A 15492-nucleotide genomic window follows, 5' to 3' on the forward strand; every position below is an offset into this window, starting at 1 on the left:
TCGGTCTACTCTTATTATTAGTCTATGCCAAACCCTCCCGAAACAGAACTCGTTACCCCGAAAAACGTCTAGTGATGGAATTGATTACTACTAAGGTGCTACTGTTTTTAAACACCGCGCTCACCCTAATTGGAATTCGAAAAATAACAAGTCTTTTCCCACCTTAATATGATTAATAAAACTATCTCTTTCACAGAATTGTTTATTTATTTCTTTAATACATTTTTTTTATTGCATGAAAGGTATGTCTACTTTTAACAAAACAATGTTCACTGTTTTATTTACAAAACCATCGGTGGAAATACCATCTGTTACTGGAATACTGTATTTTCCATGGAGAGCAAGACAAAGTCCAAGCGGAAAATCTTAAACTGGTGAATAACTGTTCCATCACGCAATAATTCTCTCCAGCTGTCTTCTATAATACTGAGGAGCAATCTTTTCGCCGTAGACGGATAGCAGGTTCTTTCTTTGATCAAGAGTCAGAGCATGATAACGATTTAATCCCGTTGTCAATTCTTTTGTCTTCTCAGTGAGGGTTGAATTAAGTTTCACCAAATCCTCTCGTTTACCTTTATCTGTAACCTATGCAATGCAACAATATCAATGAAACTTATGAAAATGCAACAAATGTAAATGTAACATTTCTAAAATACAAAGATCGACAAAGCAAAACGTTTACCTTTTGTGTGACACATTAAAAAAAACGAGCTGATGTGTACATCACATGACTTCCTTTTACTCCAGTTTAATGTTATTTTCTTATTATTAGCAATTTTAATGTGATTCGATAGTTTACTCTCTAAATATCACCAACAATGGCCAAATTGAAACCAGATTTTAAAAAAATTGCCAAATTTGTAGCCAAGTTGGTGACAAAACTTGGCGACCAAAAGACTGGCGATATATGGCCAAGTGTCAGCCGAATTATAACACCACGTGAGTTTACATCGAAATTAACAATGATTTCCCCCCAGAAAGGGGCAAAAGACCTCTTTACAAACACCCGAATGCAAACAAAAGGGGAGGTGCACAACCAAACCTCACGAGGAGTCTACGTACCAAATTTCAACTTTCTAGAACATACCGTTCTTGAGTTATGCGACATACATACGCACATACACACATACGCACATACATACGTACATAGAGTAGACCGACCAGTAAATGAACAGCTAAGCACAATTTCATTTTTGAAAAATTCTAGTAATTTTAAATTGTATACTATACAGATCGTGATAGTTAAAACATTTTTATTGATCTATGTAAATATCTCAAAAAAATCCCGGGAACCTAAATGGTACCGCTTCCGACTTTTTTAGGTGTTTAAAAAAAATGGCACAATGACCCAGTGAATGAACACCTCCAACCAGTAAATGAACACAAATTGGTCCAGTGAATGAACATGATAAATTTTGATTCAAAAAGAAACTAAGTTTCTTTGAGATCTATCTATCTATCTATCAAAATCTATTTATCTATCTATCTTTTTATATCTCTATCCATCTATCTATATATCTTTCTATTTTACTATCTATTAATCTATTTACCTATTTTTCGATATATCTATCTATACCTCCATCTGTCTATCTACATATCTATCGGTTAATCTAAAAACATATTTTTCTGTCTACATATCTATCGGTCTATCTCTTTGTCTATTTACCTATTTATATATGCTTTTATCTATTTTTCTATCTTTCTAGCTATCTATCTACTTATCTATATCTAGCCACTATATATTTATCTATCTATCTATCTATCTCACTACTTATTTATATCTTGCTATCTATCTTTTTATCTATCCATCTATTTATCTATCCATCTATCTATTTATCTATCCATCTATCTATTTATCTATCCATCTATCTATCTACTTATCTATCCATTTATCTACTTATTTTTCTATCTACTTATCTATCTACCATCTACTTATCTACCTACTACTTATCTATCTTACCTATCTATCTATCCATCTATCTATCTACTTATCTATCTATCTATATGTCTATTTAACTAACTACCTAACTATTTATCTGTCTGTACATCTAAATATCTACCAATCTATTGTCCTAATATATCTATCTATCTATCTATATACCTGCTTATCTACCTGTCAATCTATTTACCTGTCTCTATCTATCTACCTATATATCTATATCTTTATCAGTCTGTCTACCTATCTATCTATCTCTTTATCAGTATATCTACCTATCTATATCTATCTATCCACCTATCTATATCTATCGGTCTATCTACCTGTCAATATATCTACCTATCTATCTATCTCCTGCATCAGTCTCTCTCCCTAGCTATATATCTCCATATCAGTCTCTCTATCTACCTATCTATCTACTTATCTCTCAATAAATATATCGATCTATCTGTCTTTTTACCTATTATATCTCTATATTTATCTACATATATATCTCTTTACCTCTTACTTTTAATATATCTATCTCTATATTTTCATCTATCTATTTATCTATCTATCTACTTATCTATCCATTTATCTACTTATTTATATATCTACTTATCTATCTACCATCTACTTATCTACCTACTACTTATCTATCTTACCTATCTATCTATCCATCTATCTATCTACTTATCTATCTATCTATCTGTCTATCTAACTAACTATCTAACTATTTATCTGTCTGTACATCTAAATATCTACCAATCTATTGTCCTAATATATCTATCTATCTATCTATCTACCTGCTTATCTACCTGTCAATCTATTTACCTGTCTATCTATCTACCTATATATCTATCTACCTATATATCTATATCTTTATCAGTCTATCTACCTATCTATCTATCTCTTTATCAGTCTATCTACCTATCTATATCTATCTATCCACCTATCTATATCTATCGGTCTATCTACCTGTCAATATATCTACCTATCTATCTACTTATATATCAATAAATATATCGATCTATCTGTCTACCTACCTATAATATCTCTATATTTATCTACATATATATCTATTTACCTCTTACTTTTAATATATCTATCTCTATATCTTCATCTATCTATTTATCTATCTATCTATATACAAGCATACATACATATCTACCTATCTATTCTCTCTCTTTGTATATATATTTCTATTTCTCTATCTCTCTATCTACCTGCCTATCTATCAAGGGAGATAAAGATATAGATAGATAGATGTAGATAGGTAGATATATAGTTAGATTGATAGATAAGTAGATAGGTACATGCAGTTAGGTAGAAATCTAGACAGACAGACAGACAGACATATAGATAGATAGATAGATAGGTAGATAGATAGTGAGAGCGGTAAAATAGATAAGTAGATAGATAGATAGATAGGTAGGTAGATAGATATGTAGGTAGGTAGGGTAATATGCAGATTGAGATATAGATAGATAGGTAGATAGATAGTGAGAGCGGTAAAATAGATAAGTAGATAGATAGATAGATAGATAGATAGATATGTAGGTAGGTAGGGTAATATGCAGATTGAGATATAGATAGATAAAAGATAAAACTCAGTAAAAAGTGCATTGTTTGCGAAGACAAAAATAAAGAAATTATAAAATATATAATGAAATACATAAATAAATAAGCATATAAAACTAGCTGCATTACAAAAATGTACGAATATGAAAATATCTTAAAGAAACTTCAAATTTATTTTTAAATCAAAAGAAATTTTGCCAGTGTTCATTCACTGGGTTTTCACAATTTTTCGTACCCAGTAACTGAACACCCCTCTACGTGAAAATCTAAGCATCTCTGCATTGACTCAAACAATTTAAATCCATAGCCTAAATATGTATACTAAAGTTTTCTTTCGTAGAGTTGAAAATAAAATTTATTAATAAAAATAATATTTATGAAGATAATTGATAGCACGAAACCAGCCTTATTATTTTGAAAGAGAAAAAGAACGATTCACGGCAGTAAAAATTTCAAAAAATTTTCAGGAAAAAAATGCGTATCCAAATTAACCAATCAGGTGTCAGATAGCTTAGAATGTCAATAAAGAACGCTTTTGTAGTGAATTTATTTAGAAAAAAAAATGGAAGCTTATTTTTTTTTAAAAAATGACGCGCTGTTAATTTACTGGGTGGTGTTTACTCACTGGTCGGTGTACCCTACAGACTTCACGAGAAAATTCGTTATAATTAACTCGGGAATCGTCCCGTGTCTATACGTTCTTGGCACTTATCCACGTGTGGTCGGGTTGAAAAAAAAAAAAATAAACATTCATTCGGGGGTGAGCAAAATAGAAATTAAGGTCGATTTTTGAGTGAAAACTTTTCTGCGAATACAATACTTTTTTTCTTTAAAGGAAGTAAAAATAATAAAGTAAAACTTTTCCCTCGTTTCTAGGTTAAAAAGAAAAAAACAGTGAGCTTCATCGGATGTAAAAAAAAAATCTCAAAAAAAAAAAACTGCATACTAATAAGTATTAAAAAGAACTATCAAAAAGCAAAAAATGCAGTTTAAAAGTTTTTTACGTTGGGGAAAGGGGAGCAAAAGTGAGCATGGTATGTTTTACTAGGATAACGTCAAGCAAACAATCTTTAAAAATTCTCAAGTAATGGCAGTACCAGCCCTATGTCTTAACCAAACTTTCAGAGCAAGGAGTCAGTTTATGTTCCTGTTGTGACAGCTTCTTTGTTTTAGCGGATGCTTGATGTACTTTTATCGCTGTCTTCTTCGTGTAAAAACATATTTTAAACTACTTAATAAGCTAAATTTAATTATTGCAAACCATTATATGAACATTCACATATATTTATCCCAATGTTTAAATTTTGTAATTAAATTAAAAATTATTTATTTTTGAAAATTAGTTCTAAGGTAGATGACCGGGCACTTGTGAACGCAACATGTAGGAGCACATGTGAACAGCTCAATCTCATCTCCGCAGTATAAATATTAGTGTGATTTATTATAAGTGTAAAAAGAGGTGTAACGATTCATAACTATTGTTTAACTGCAATCAATTTGTAAATTTATTGTTAATTATTATTACGTAATTATTAATTATATATTTATTTTATTATTTTATATATTTTTATAATTCTTTAGTTATTAAATAGTTGGCCAAAAATTTATTATTTTTTACGTTTGCAATTAAAATAAAAATAAAATATTTTCCTTCAACTAAAAATTAAAGTTAAAATAATTTTAAAATTTATCATCATATTCTCTATGAAGCTTAAACGCACTATACAAGAGTAAACTTTACAAAATAAAATATTCTTCATATTGTTTTGTCTTATAAGTTTTTTTCTTGTTGATCCAGCGATTAGAACATGCTATGAAACTTTAAAATTTGAGTTATATAATTCGGAAAAAAATATTTTCTTAATGACAGTTACTGTACAATTCAATCCGACACAGTATAGGTTACAAACCCTTGAATGTAATTGGTATATACGTATATGTTTCATTACAACGAGTTTTTCGTTGAAATAGGATGCTCCTCCTGCGTTTTTCAATCGTGTTCACACGTGCCCCAAGCTTGTTCCCATGTTCCCCCCCATTATAGGGGCACACGTGAACAATTAGAGACATTTTTTTTTTAATTTCATAACGCAAAGAAATATTTTTTTAAAAAATCTGAAAAAATTCCATGATACAAAGAAAATACTATTCAATTATGGGGATCCTTCTTCTATGAGAAATTGATAATATTTTCTGAGAAATTAAAGAAATGAAAAAAAATAGTTCACATGTGTGTGCCCCTTTTTCCCCCAAGCTAAAAGTTTCACAAAAATATGAAAGAAGACAATTTTTCACTAACTTCAGGGTATACTTCTTTGATTCTATGAATGGCAGACATTATTTCTGTGTTCTGTTCTGTCAAGTAATTCAAATCGTGGTTGATCAAAGCGGCGTTATAATCCTTGCCTGAAATTGAAATGAATATAAATAATTAATAATATTACGGTTAATTAAAAATTCATAAATAGATAAATGAATAAGATATATTCTATTAACTGAAACTACGCTATTCCCAACAAATGTGAAACGATAATTTTCCTTTTGAAATATCCGAAATGTTTTAACAATTAATTTGCCCAAAAGATTGTTTTTAAAGAACTAAAAAACAAAGGTTAAAGCTGAACAAGACAAAAAGGAAGCACAGACAAAGGAGTGAACATTTCGATTGCTTGATTTTAAGAAATTATACTAATGCTGAAACTGCAGTGATCTTAGTTTCTACTAGTGTTCAATGTGAGTCCCACTAAGGCTGAGGCTCCTTTATAAGGGAAGTTGGCTTATCCGACATTTTGGTTCCAAATTTGTCGGGTGAAAAAAATAGTATTTGTACAAAAGCCTCATTGCAGAAAACTGGTGTCCAAGCTTTAGATGTGTTGCCTGATTGATTATTTTATTCTGTAGATGAAGACGATTTAATTAATATAAATTAAAAACAAATCAGATGTGAAAATGAGATTTATTGCAGTAAACATTCCCCGATACATTTTTGTTGAATTTGTGAACTAAGTTATCTTTCTAGATTCACCTCAAGTGACATTTTTCTCAACATCAATTGTTTTACGACATATCAACCAGCGAATATTATAACGTATTTATAAATACTAGAAACGAGGTTGGATCCATTTTTTCTTGGAACCAAACTGTCGGATAAGTCAGCCTGTCCTATTCAAGGGGCTATAGGATCGACTAAACTCCTAATGAGAGCGATTAAGTCACCGGAATCTGTAGCTCTGCAAGCATGGTACTTGTAATTCTGTCTCAGCGTTCGCTCTGGTTGCAATAACGCTTCAAGAGCTTTATTTTCAAATCAGAAAGTCGCCAAGCTTCTACTGGTTAAAACCTACTTAAGATTTTTTCTGATGGGTCCAGAAAAGTGTCTGTCTTTAACCAGAAATATTTCTGTTTTGTTTAGAAAGAATTAAGGATGCTTTCAGGAAGGTTATTGACTTTTAGGGAAAAACACTCCTGTTCTTTGAAAGATATGTTTCTGGTAGAAATTGGGCACATGAGTTGCCCATTATTTCCCATGAACGTTTCTGAATTGTTTTTACAGTGCACTATAGAAACGATTCAGAAACGTTCCTGGAAAATATTGGGCAGCTGATGTGCTCAATTTCTGCCAGTAAGATACCTTTCAAAAACCAGGAACGTTTTCCGCTAAAATTCAGTAACATTCCTGAAATTATCCCGGAAGCTTCCTGAAAAATGCTGAAATCCTCCCGATTAAAGTCAGTCGTGCCGTTGGAACTTTAGAGAAAACTGAAGTAGGTGAAACATAATTGCTTGGCACCTACCTGATTTACTAAGAAAGTTCCATAAGCGGTATTGCAAACATGGCCAAAGTCAAGACAGAATTGCAAGCAAGTATCGAGATGTGTACTCGCCTGCAACTCTTGCAAAGCAACGTCGTTCATACTTATTTGCTCCCTTTGGGAGCTTAGTCAGCGTGGACAGGCCGTAATCGATCTGATGCCGATACACTTTATAAACATACTCAGCTGGTCTTTAAACCGGTAGCTAAAATTATTTTTCACCACAGTGAGAAATCTGCATTCGCGCAACTTGTAGCAATTCAGGAAACTTTTTAACAATAATATTTCATTTTTCCAGGAAGTGGATAAAAACTATTGAAATCTTGAAAAGTTACACAGAAATACTCAGTAACGTTTCGGAATTTTTTTAGTGTGTATGAACCAGAAATTACTTCCTTCACAGTTGTGTGCTGTCACAATCTAAAACTTCTTTTCCAAATTTCATGCATAAATGCCCTTGGGTAACAACAAACAAAGTTGGTTTGGTAAACAAAGATATTTTGGCGTTTAAAAAAAAAAAAAAAAAGAAAAGTTCATCTCAACATTGTTGGCTCTCATCTATGGACGAGTCCATTTCAAAACCGGTCAAAAACAAGAGAACCATTGTTCACTATAATCAAGCGTCATTTTAGTGAAGCGTCATTGTTTGTTTAGAGTAAGAAATATGTTTTAATTAAAAGCTCGGGCAAAGCTGCGCGTTAAAGGAAAAATTTTGGAATTCTTGATCCGTTTATCTGGTAGACTGCCCTCTACATTTCCTACGAATTTGCTGTTTTCGACTCTTTCACAGAGCACTAACAATGCTAATTAGCACTTTCTCGCTTTTCTTCCTTGTGGTTGCCGCCGTTTTGGTTAATAGCTCCCCTAGTGGTGTAACAGGAAGATGTTTCGCTGTCTCTACGCAATTTTGCATGATTGCAGTTGCACAGTCAGTTTGTCTGTCGTCAAAGTAAAGCAACTTCAGAATTCGTATGATGCTATACTTTGGTTCACATTCAGTATTAAGCACCCTGTACATATCATAGAACAAGTATACAACTAGAGCACGTGCTTCTTTATCTGGAAGGCAGAAACAGGCTGCCAATGTGAGAACGAACTAAAGGTCAAATAAAAGGTGGGGGGGGGGTCTACATTTGACATCTTTCTGGTCACATCATGGTGAAGTTAAAACACTTGTTTTACTAAATTTTGGAGCTTTAGACCATTTCGCTCGTCAAAAAAAAATGGTCCAAACCAGTTCCATATGTACAGCCGAATCCCTAGTACGCGCTCTAGTTAAACTTTAGCTCTGTGGTACATATGCATACATATATCAGAAAAGCATCGTTATCACCATAATCATTTACACTTCCCAACACTGTGGCCATTTTTTTATCATCAAAATTAGGTGTCAGGATTTTCTTTAAAAATTTGAGTCTTATTGTATTGTACTCTTCATACATCAGTCCAAGTAAAGGCAAATATGCAAAACTAGCAAAAATACCCGGCGTTGTCTGGGTCAGTAAAAATTGTGAGAAACAATCGCTACTTTCTTTCGTTGTAACTGAAAGAACTCAAAACACACCGCTTTGACTTGATTAAAAATCGAGCTTCTTCCTTACCCATAAAAGTAAAATAGCAACAAGTATAAAGAACGAACGAGTATTCATTTAGAAACGAAAGCACGAATTGAAGCATATAAAAATTGGAAGAATTTCTAAAATATGACCTAGCAAAAACAAAGATCACTAAAAAAAACCGTGCGCTTTATTTAATTAAATAGTACACACACACACAAAAAGAAAAGAAAAAAAAGCTCTCTACTGTGTTTCCCTAAGTGTGCAAAAAGTAGAGTTTCTAAATGCTTAAATGACTTTAAACTCATGTTTGCTCCGGAAATTTTCATTATGATTACTTTTAATATTCTGCTGTAAGACAATGAATTTTAGTAACAATGGGTTTTATGTTTAATCATTTAATGGGGAAATTACATGACATTTACTGTTTTTCATCATAACGTTTCTAAACTAAGTTTTTTAGGATTAAATTATAGCCTATAAGTCGCTCTCTGATAATGTAGCTATCTATGGTGAAAAAATGGTTAAAATCGGTCCATTAGTTTTGAAGATTACTCCGGTCATACTTACACACAGAAGTTGCCATTTATGTATAAAGAATACTTAATATTTAAAATTAGTCCAACTCTTTTAAAAGCAGTTTTAATTTACATTTTTTCTAAACTTTTCATAATGCAATGTAAACAGCTAAACTGCATGACGCATTTGTTAACACCATTAAAAAACTATTTTTCTTGCTAGAATAAAATAAAATCTATAGTGTAAAAAAGTAAGCAATGGAAAATCATTTTTATATAACTAGGATAAGACATGTTTTCACAAACACAAAAACTTATAACGATTAAAAATTAATTTTCGCTTTCTAAGATGTAAAAACATTAAAACTGTATTTTTAACCCTCTATTATGCACTTTTTCTGTCATAAAAGATAAATGGTTTATTGAACTATCAAATGTTTACCTAGATGAGCAACTAATGTGACGGATAAAAAGAGCTCAAAACTTGAAAAATATATTGTATAAGATACGAATTTAAGTAAAGGCAGTTTACTACAGTGCCTGCAGCGAGCTCACTTGCTTGAATTACTTCATTCGTCACCTATGTATTGATGGACAGACTTCGGTAAAGTCGAACAGATGGTAAAACGCACAAACACGAGAAAACTATAAATTCGTCAAAAATTTGACATCATATAATATAAAACTTTCAGGGGGAACGGGAACAATCCCGTAAAACTTCCAGCGAGAAAGATGTAAAACCTCATTTCTGGTACTGACAGTTCATTCTTGAAAGCTGTCAGCCATTGTTCCATGCCATTTTTTTTTTCTTTTCCTTCATCCGTTTTTTTATGATTACTCTCAAAATATTCGGTAGTAAATCAGGTAAGGATTTATTCGTTCGCTGAATGGTGTGTTGATGTCTTTCATTATGCGAATGCGTCAAATTCTTTGTGCATAAATAATTTAATCATTTGAGTGTCAATAGATTTTCGACAAAAAAGGAACTGGCATTAATTGTCTTTGATAGGTGTAGCAATTCTGTAAAAAAATTGCTTTGCGTAAGAAAGTGATAAATCTGAAGTGAAAGAATGATACAGATTCAGGTTTAAAATATATAGTAATTTAATCTAATGGACTTCTATGATTGTTCTGAAACTATTCAGTAGTAGATCAGGTAAGGATTTATTCGTTGACTGAATACTGTGTTGATGTCTTTCATTATGCGAATGCATCAAATTATTTGAGTGTAAGTTATTTAACTACCAGATGATCAATAATTTTTTTGGGAGAAAAAGAACTAGAGCTAGTTGTTCTTGATAAAAGTAGCAATTCTGTATTTAAAAAAAAAATGCTTTGCGTAAGAAAGTGATAAATCTAAAGTAAAGTAAGAATGATACAGATACAGGTTTAAAATATAGTAATTTAATCTAATGGACTTCTATGATTGTTTTGAAACTATTCAGTAGTAGATCATGTAAGGATTTATTCGTTGACTGAATAATGTGTTGATGTCTTTCATTATGCGAATGCATCAAATTATTTAAGTGTAAGTTATTTAACTATCAGATGATCAATAGATTTTTCGAGAGAAAAAGAACTAGAGCTAGTTGTTCTTGATAAAAGTAGCAATTCTGTAAAAAAAAATGCTTTGCGTAAGAAAGTGATAAATCTAAAGTGAAAGAATGATACAGATACAGAAATAAAGTATAGTAATTTATTCTAATGGACTTCTATGATTGTTCTGAAACTATTCAGTAGTAGATCAGGTAAGGATTTATTAGTTGACTGAATACTGTGTTGATATCTTTCATTATGCGAATGCATCAAATTATTTGAGTGTAAGTTATTTAACTACCAGATGATCAATAGATTTTTCGGGAGAAAAAGAACTAGAGCTAGTTGTTCTTGATAAAAGTAGCAATTCTGTAAAAAAAAAAAATGCTTTGCGTAAGAAAGTGATAAATCTAAAGTGAAAGAATGATACAGATACAGGTTTAAAATATAGTAATTTAATCTAATGGACTTCTATGATTGTTCTGAAACTATTCAGTAGTAGATCAGGTAAGGATTTATTCGTTGACTAAATACTGTGTTGATATCTTTCATTATGCGAATGCATCAAATTATTTGAAGTGTAAGTTATTTAACTATCAGATGATCAATAGATTTTTCAAGAGAAAAAGAACTAGAGCTAGTTGTTCTTGATAAAAGTAGCAATTCTGTAAAAAAAAATGCTTTGCGTAAGAAAGTGATAAATCTAAAGTGAAAGAATGATACAGATACAGAAATAAAGTATAGTAATTTATTCTAATAGACTTCTATGATTGTTTTGAAAGTATTGAGTAGTAGATCAGGTAAGAATTTATTCGTTGACTGAATACTGTGTTGATGTCTTTCATAATGCAAATGCATCAAATTATTTGAGTGTAAGTTATTTAACTATTAGACGATCAATAGATTTTTCGGAAGAAAAGAACTAGAGCTAGTTGTTCTTGATAAAAGTAGCAATTCTCAACAAAAAAAAATTGCTTTGCGTAAGAAAGTGATAAATCTAAAGTGAAATAATAATAGATACAGTAAAGTAAAACAAAACAACGTTAGAAGAAGCACAAATTTGTAAATTACAGCAGACACGTGTTTCGGCGTTACAGGGAACGCCTTTTTCAATGCAAAAAATAATGAGCTTATGGATGAAAAGACATCCGACAAAAGCCAAGAACAGATAAGCATGCAGCTTCAAAGATAAAAACAGCGGATTAGCCAAACACCAATGACAAAGTTATAAACCGATCAGGAACCAATAGGAATGCAAGCAAAGGCCCAGAGCATTCTCTTAGGTACGAACCCAGAAAAAAAGAATTCAATTGGACAAAGATTAAGCCGAAGCTTAAAGTAAAAGAAAAGAAATTGTCAGTAACCGTGAACCGCAAGAAAGGAAAAGCTGAATGGAAAACCATGAAATAAAACAAACAGAAACAAAAAATATTCGAAAAAAGGAAAAATAAAGATAAATAGAAGAAAATTTGGGGGGGGGGGAGTGTCAATCAAAACAAAAAGGTAAAAATAAACAAAGGAAGATCGATAAAAATGAATAGGAAAAAAAGGGGGGGAATGGGGAAAGGACAGTATTAAAGATATGGGAGCCAAATGTTAGAAAAATATGGAACTGCACTAAGATCGTTAACTAAGTTAGAACTGTTCCTCAAAATATGAAAGGATTCCCAAAAGTCAAGATCTGATGAATTGGGGCATTTTTGGATAATCTGATAAGAGTTAAAATCAAAAGAGTGATTCGAATCCCAACAGTGTTGAGCAATACTAGACTTATTGAATTGTTGTTTTTTCACATAATTTTGATGCTCTTTCAAGCGAATTTTTAAAGCACGCCGAGTCTGTCCAATATAGGCAAGTTTACAACTACAATTAATTCTATAAATTCCACAACAATTAAGAGGGTGAATAGGATCTTTAAGAGAAGAGAATGAAAGTTTATTAATAGGAGAGAACACCACCTGGAATTGGAAACGTTTTAGAATCTTAGCAACCTGATAGCTTACAGATGGAAAGAATGGCAAAACAACCAAATTCTTTCTGATGAAGGTTCGGTTAAGAACATTAGTTTGGGATTTATTTGAAAGTTTTTTATAAATGGAATCAATCAAAGTTGGCGGATAGTCTCTATCAATTGCCACAGCTTTAAGATAATTAAGTTCCACTTTGAGAAGTTCCGACGAAGAACAAATATTAATTGCGCGATAAACAAAAGATTTGAAAGCAGAATATTTTTGATTTGGAGGATGAGACGATAGTCTATGAGGAGGTAAAGAAACAGCAAAAGGTTTGCGATAAACAGTAGTTTCAAAACCAATTTCAGTACGAGAAACAAGTACATCAAGAAATGAAATGCAATTATTCCGTTCTTTCTCACAAGAAAACTGAATATGAGGATCAATGGAGTTTAAAATAGATAAAACCTCATCACTCTCAAACTGATTCTGGTTCATTAGAACGAAACAATCATCAACATACCGAACATAAAATTGAAACTGCAGTTTTTGGAACAGCTTAACCAGATACAGGTTTAAAATCTAGTAATTTAATCATATGGATTCTATGATTGCGTTCAAAATATTCAGTAGTAAATCGGGTAAGGATTTATTCGTTGGCTGAGTGCTATATTGATGTCCTTTATTATGCGAATGCGTCAAATTCTTCGTGCATAAATTATTTAATCATCTGAATGTCATTTGATCATCTGAATGATTTTCAAGAAACGAGCTGATGTGTGCATCACATGACTTCCTTTTACTCCAATTTAATATCATTTTCTCATTATTGGCAGGTTTAATATGATTCAATAGTTTACTCTCTAAATATCACCAACAGTGGCCAAATTGAAACCAGATTTTTAAAAAAAAATTTAAAAACAATCGCCAAATTTGTCGCCAATTTGGCGACAAAACTTGGCGACCAAAGGGCTGGCGATATATCGCCAAGTGTCCGCCAAATTATAACACCACGTGAGTTTACATCGAAATTAACAATGATTTCCCCGCAAAAGGGGCAAAAGACCCCCTTTGGAGCATACGAATGCAACCAAAAAGAAAGGTGCACAACTAGACCCCACTAGGAGTCTATGTACCAAATTTCAACTTTCTAGGACATTCCGTTCTTGAGTTATGCGACATACATACACACATACGCACATACATACGTACATACAGACGTCACGAGAAAACTCGTTGTAATTGACTCGGGGATCGTCAAAATGGATATTTCAGGAGTCTGTACGTTCCTAGGCACATATCCACGTGTGGTCAGGTTGAAAAAAAAACTCAACATTCATTCGGGGGTGAGCAAAATGGAAATTAAGGCCGATTTTTGGGTGAAAATTTTTTCGCGAATACAATACTTCCTTTTTTGTAAAAGGAAGTAAAAAGGAACTTGTATTGATTACCCTTGATAAATGTAGCAATTCTGTGAAAATAATGCTCTGTTTAAAGTACAGGGTTGGATTCACGTACTCTCAGATCCCGCAGTGCGAGGGGGGGCACATCCTTAAAGGGCCCAACGGCCCAAGAAATTGAAAAAAAAAAATTGAAAAAACTAGCACTAAGATTTATTAACGTTGCAAATACTCACTACTCGCCTCTGGGGAGAGGCCCTACAGATTTTGTTGCAGGGGGGCCAAAACTTATCGATCCGAACCTGGTAAGGTAGTGATAAATATAAAGTGGAAGAACTTGATTCAGACACTGATTAAAAATCTAGTATTCAATCATATGGACTTTTTCTATGTAGTACCTAGCAGTACAAATATACTGCTAGGAGCAAAGCATAATTTATCAATGCAAGTTTAGTTATAAAATACATTGTTATTTCTTTAAATGCTGTAATTTTCAAAACAAATTTCCAATATGTTCATTTTGAAAAAGATAGGTTTTCCTAACTACTTTATTTTGCCTCACATATTTTTGCTTTGCTATTTTTAAGGAAGGTTAAACGACGTACAACATCATGTATACACAATTCTCAAAATCTAGTTCGCTCGTCTCAGAATTTTACATTTTAAGGAATGCTAAACAACCGTAGGAGTAAACATGAAATATTAATCCATTCATGTTGTTATGCTAGCAAAGGATGATATTAGGTGTGAATATTTTTCGGATTCAAAAGATCAAAGCTCATTTGTTTGTATGTAATTAATATCTTAAATTAAAACAAAATCTTGAGAAGCATTGAACATAAAGCCCAATTTAATAAATATTGTCAGAAAATGCCCAATTCACATGCTGATCTCCATTCTCCTTTTATGTTCTTTAACTGTCTGTTTAATGTAGTTGAAGCTCGATTTTACAAGCTCTTGGGACCACGAAGAAAGTTCGTAAAAACAAGAGTGTTACATCGAAAAGCATCAAAAACTATAAGCTAGATATTCAATAGCAATTTCTATCAATATTAATAGATATCTAATTTTTCGTTTTGAGCAGACTAAAAAAAGGAGTCTAAGCACAAACATCCAGAAGTTCAGATCGGAAGATCCAAGGCTATTGACCACTTTTGAAAAAAAAAAAATTCATTATCAAAATGAAAGCAAAGATGAAAGAATGTGATATTATAATAGATGG

General features: G+C 32.0%; 1 protein-coding gene across 1 annotated transcript in view; it reads right to left on the bottom strand.

Moving 5' to 3' along the window:
• Positions 1–325: 325 nt before the first annotated feature.
• Positions 326–15492, bottom strand: part of LOC129225086 (uncharacterized) — a gene marked incomplete at its 5' end in the record, with an annotated part of 41559 nt that continues 26392 nt past the window's right edge. Inside the window, 2 exon segments of the mRNA XM_054859638.1 lie at positions 326–585; positions 5796–5902. Coding sequence (XP_054715613.1) covers positions 391–585; positions 5796–5902 — 302 coding nt within the window.

This window comes from Uloborus diversus, chromosome 6, assembly GCF_026930045.1.
Source record: "Uloborus diversus isolate 005 chromosome 6, Udiv.v.3.1, whole genome shotgun sequence".
Classification (NCBI taxonomy): Eukaryota; Metazoa; Arthropoda; class Arachnida; order Araneae; family Uloboridae; genus Uloborus; species Uloborus diversus.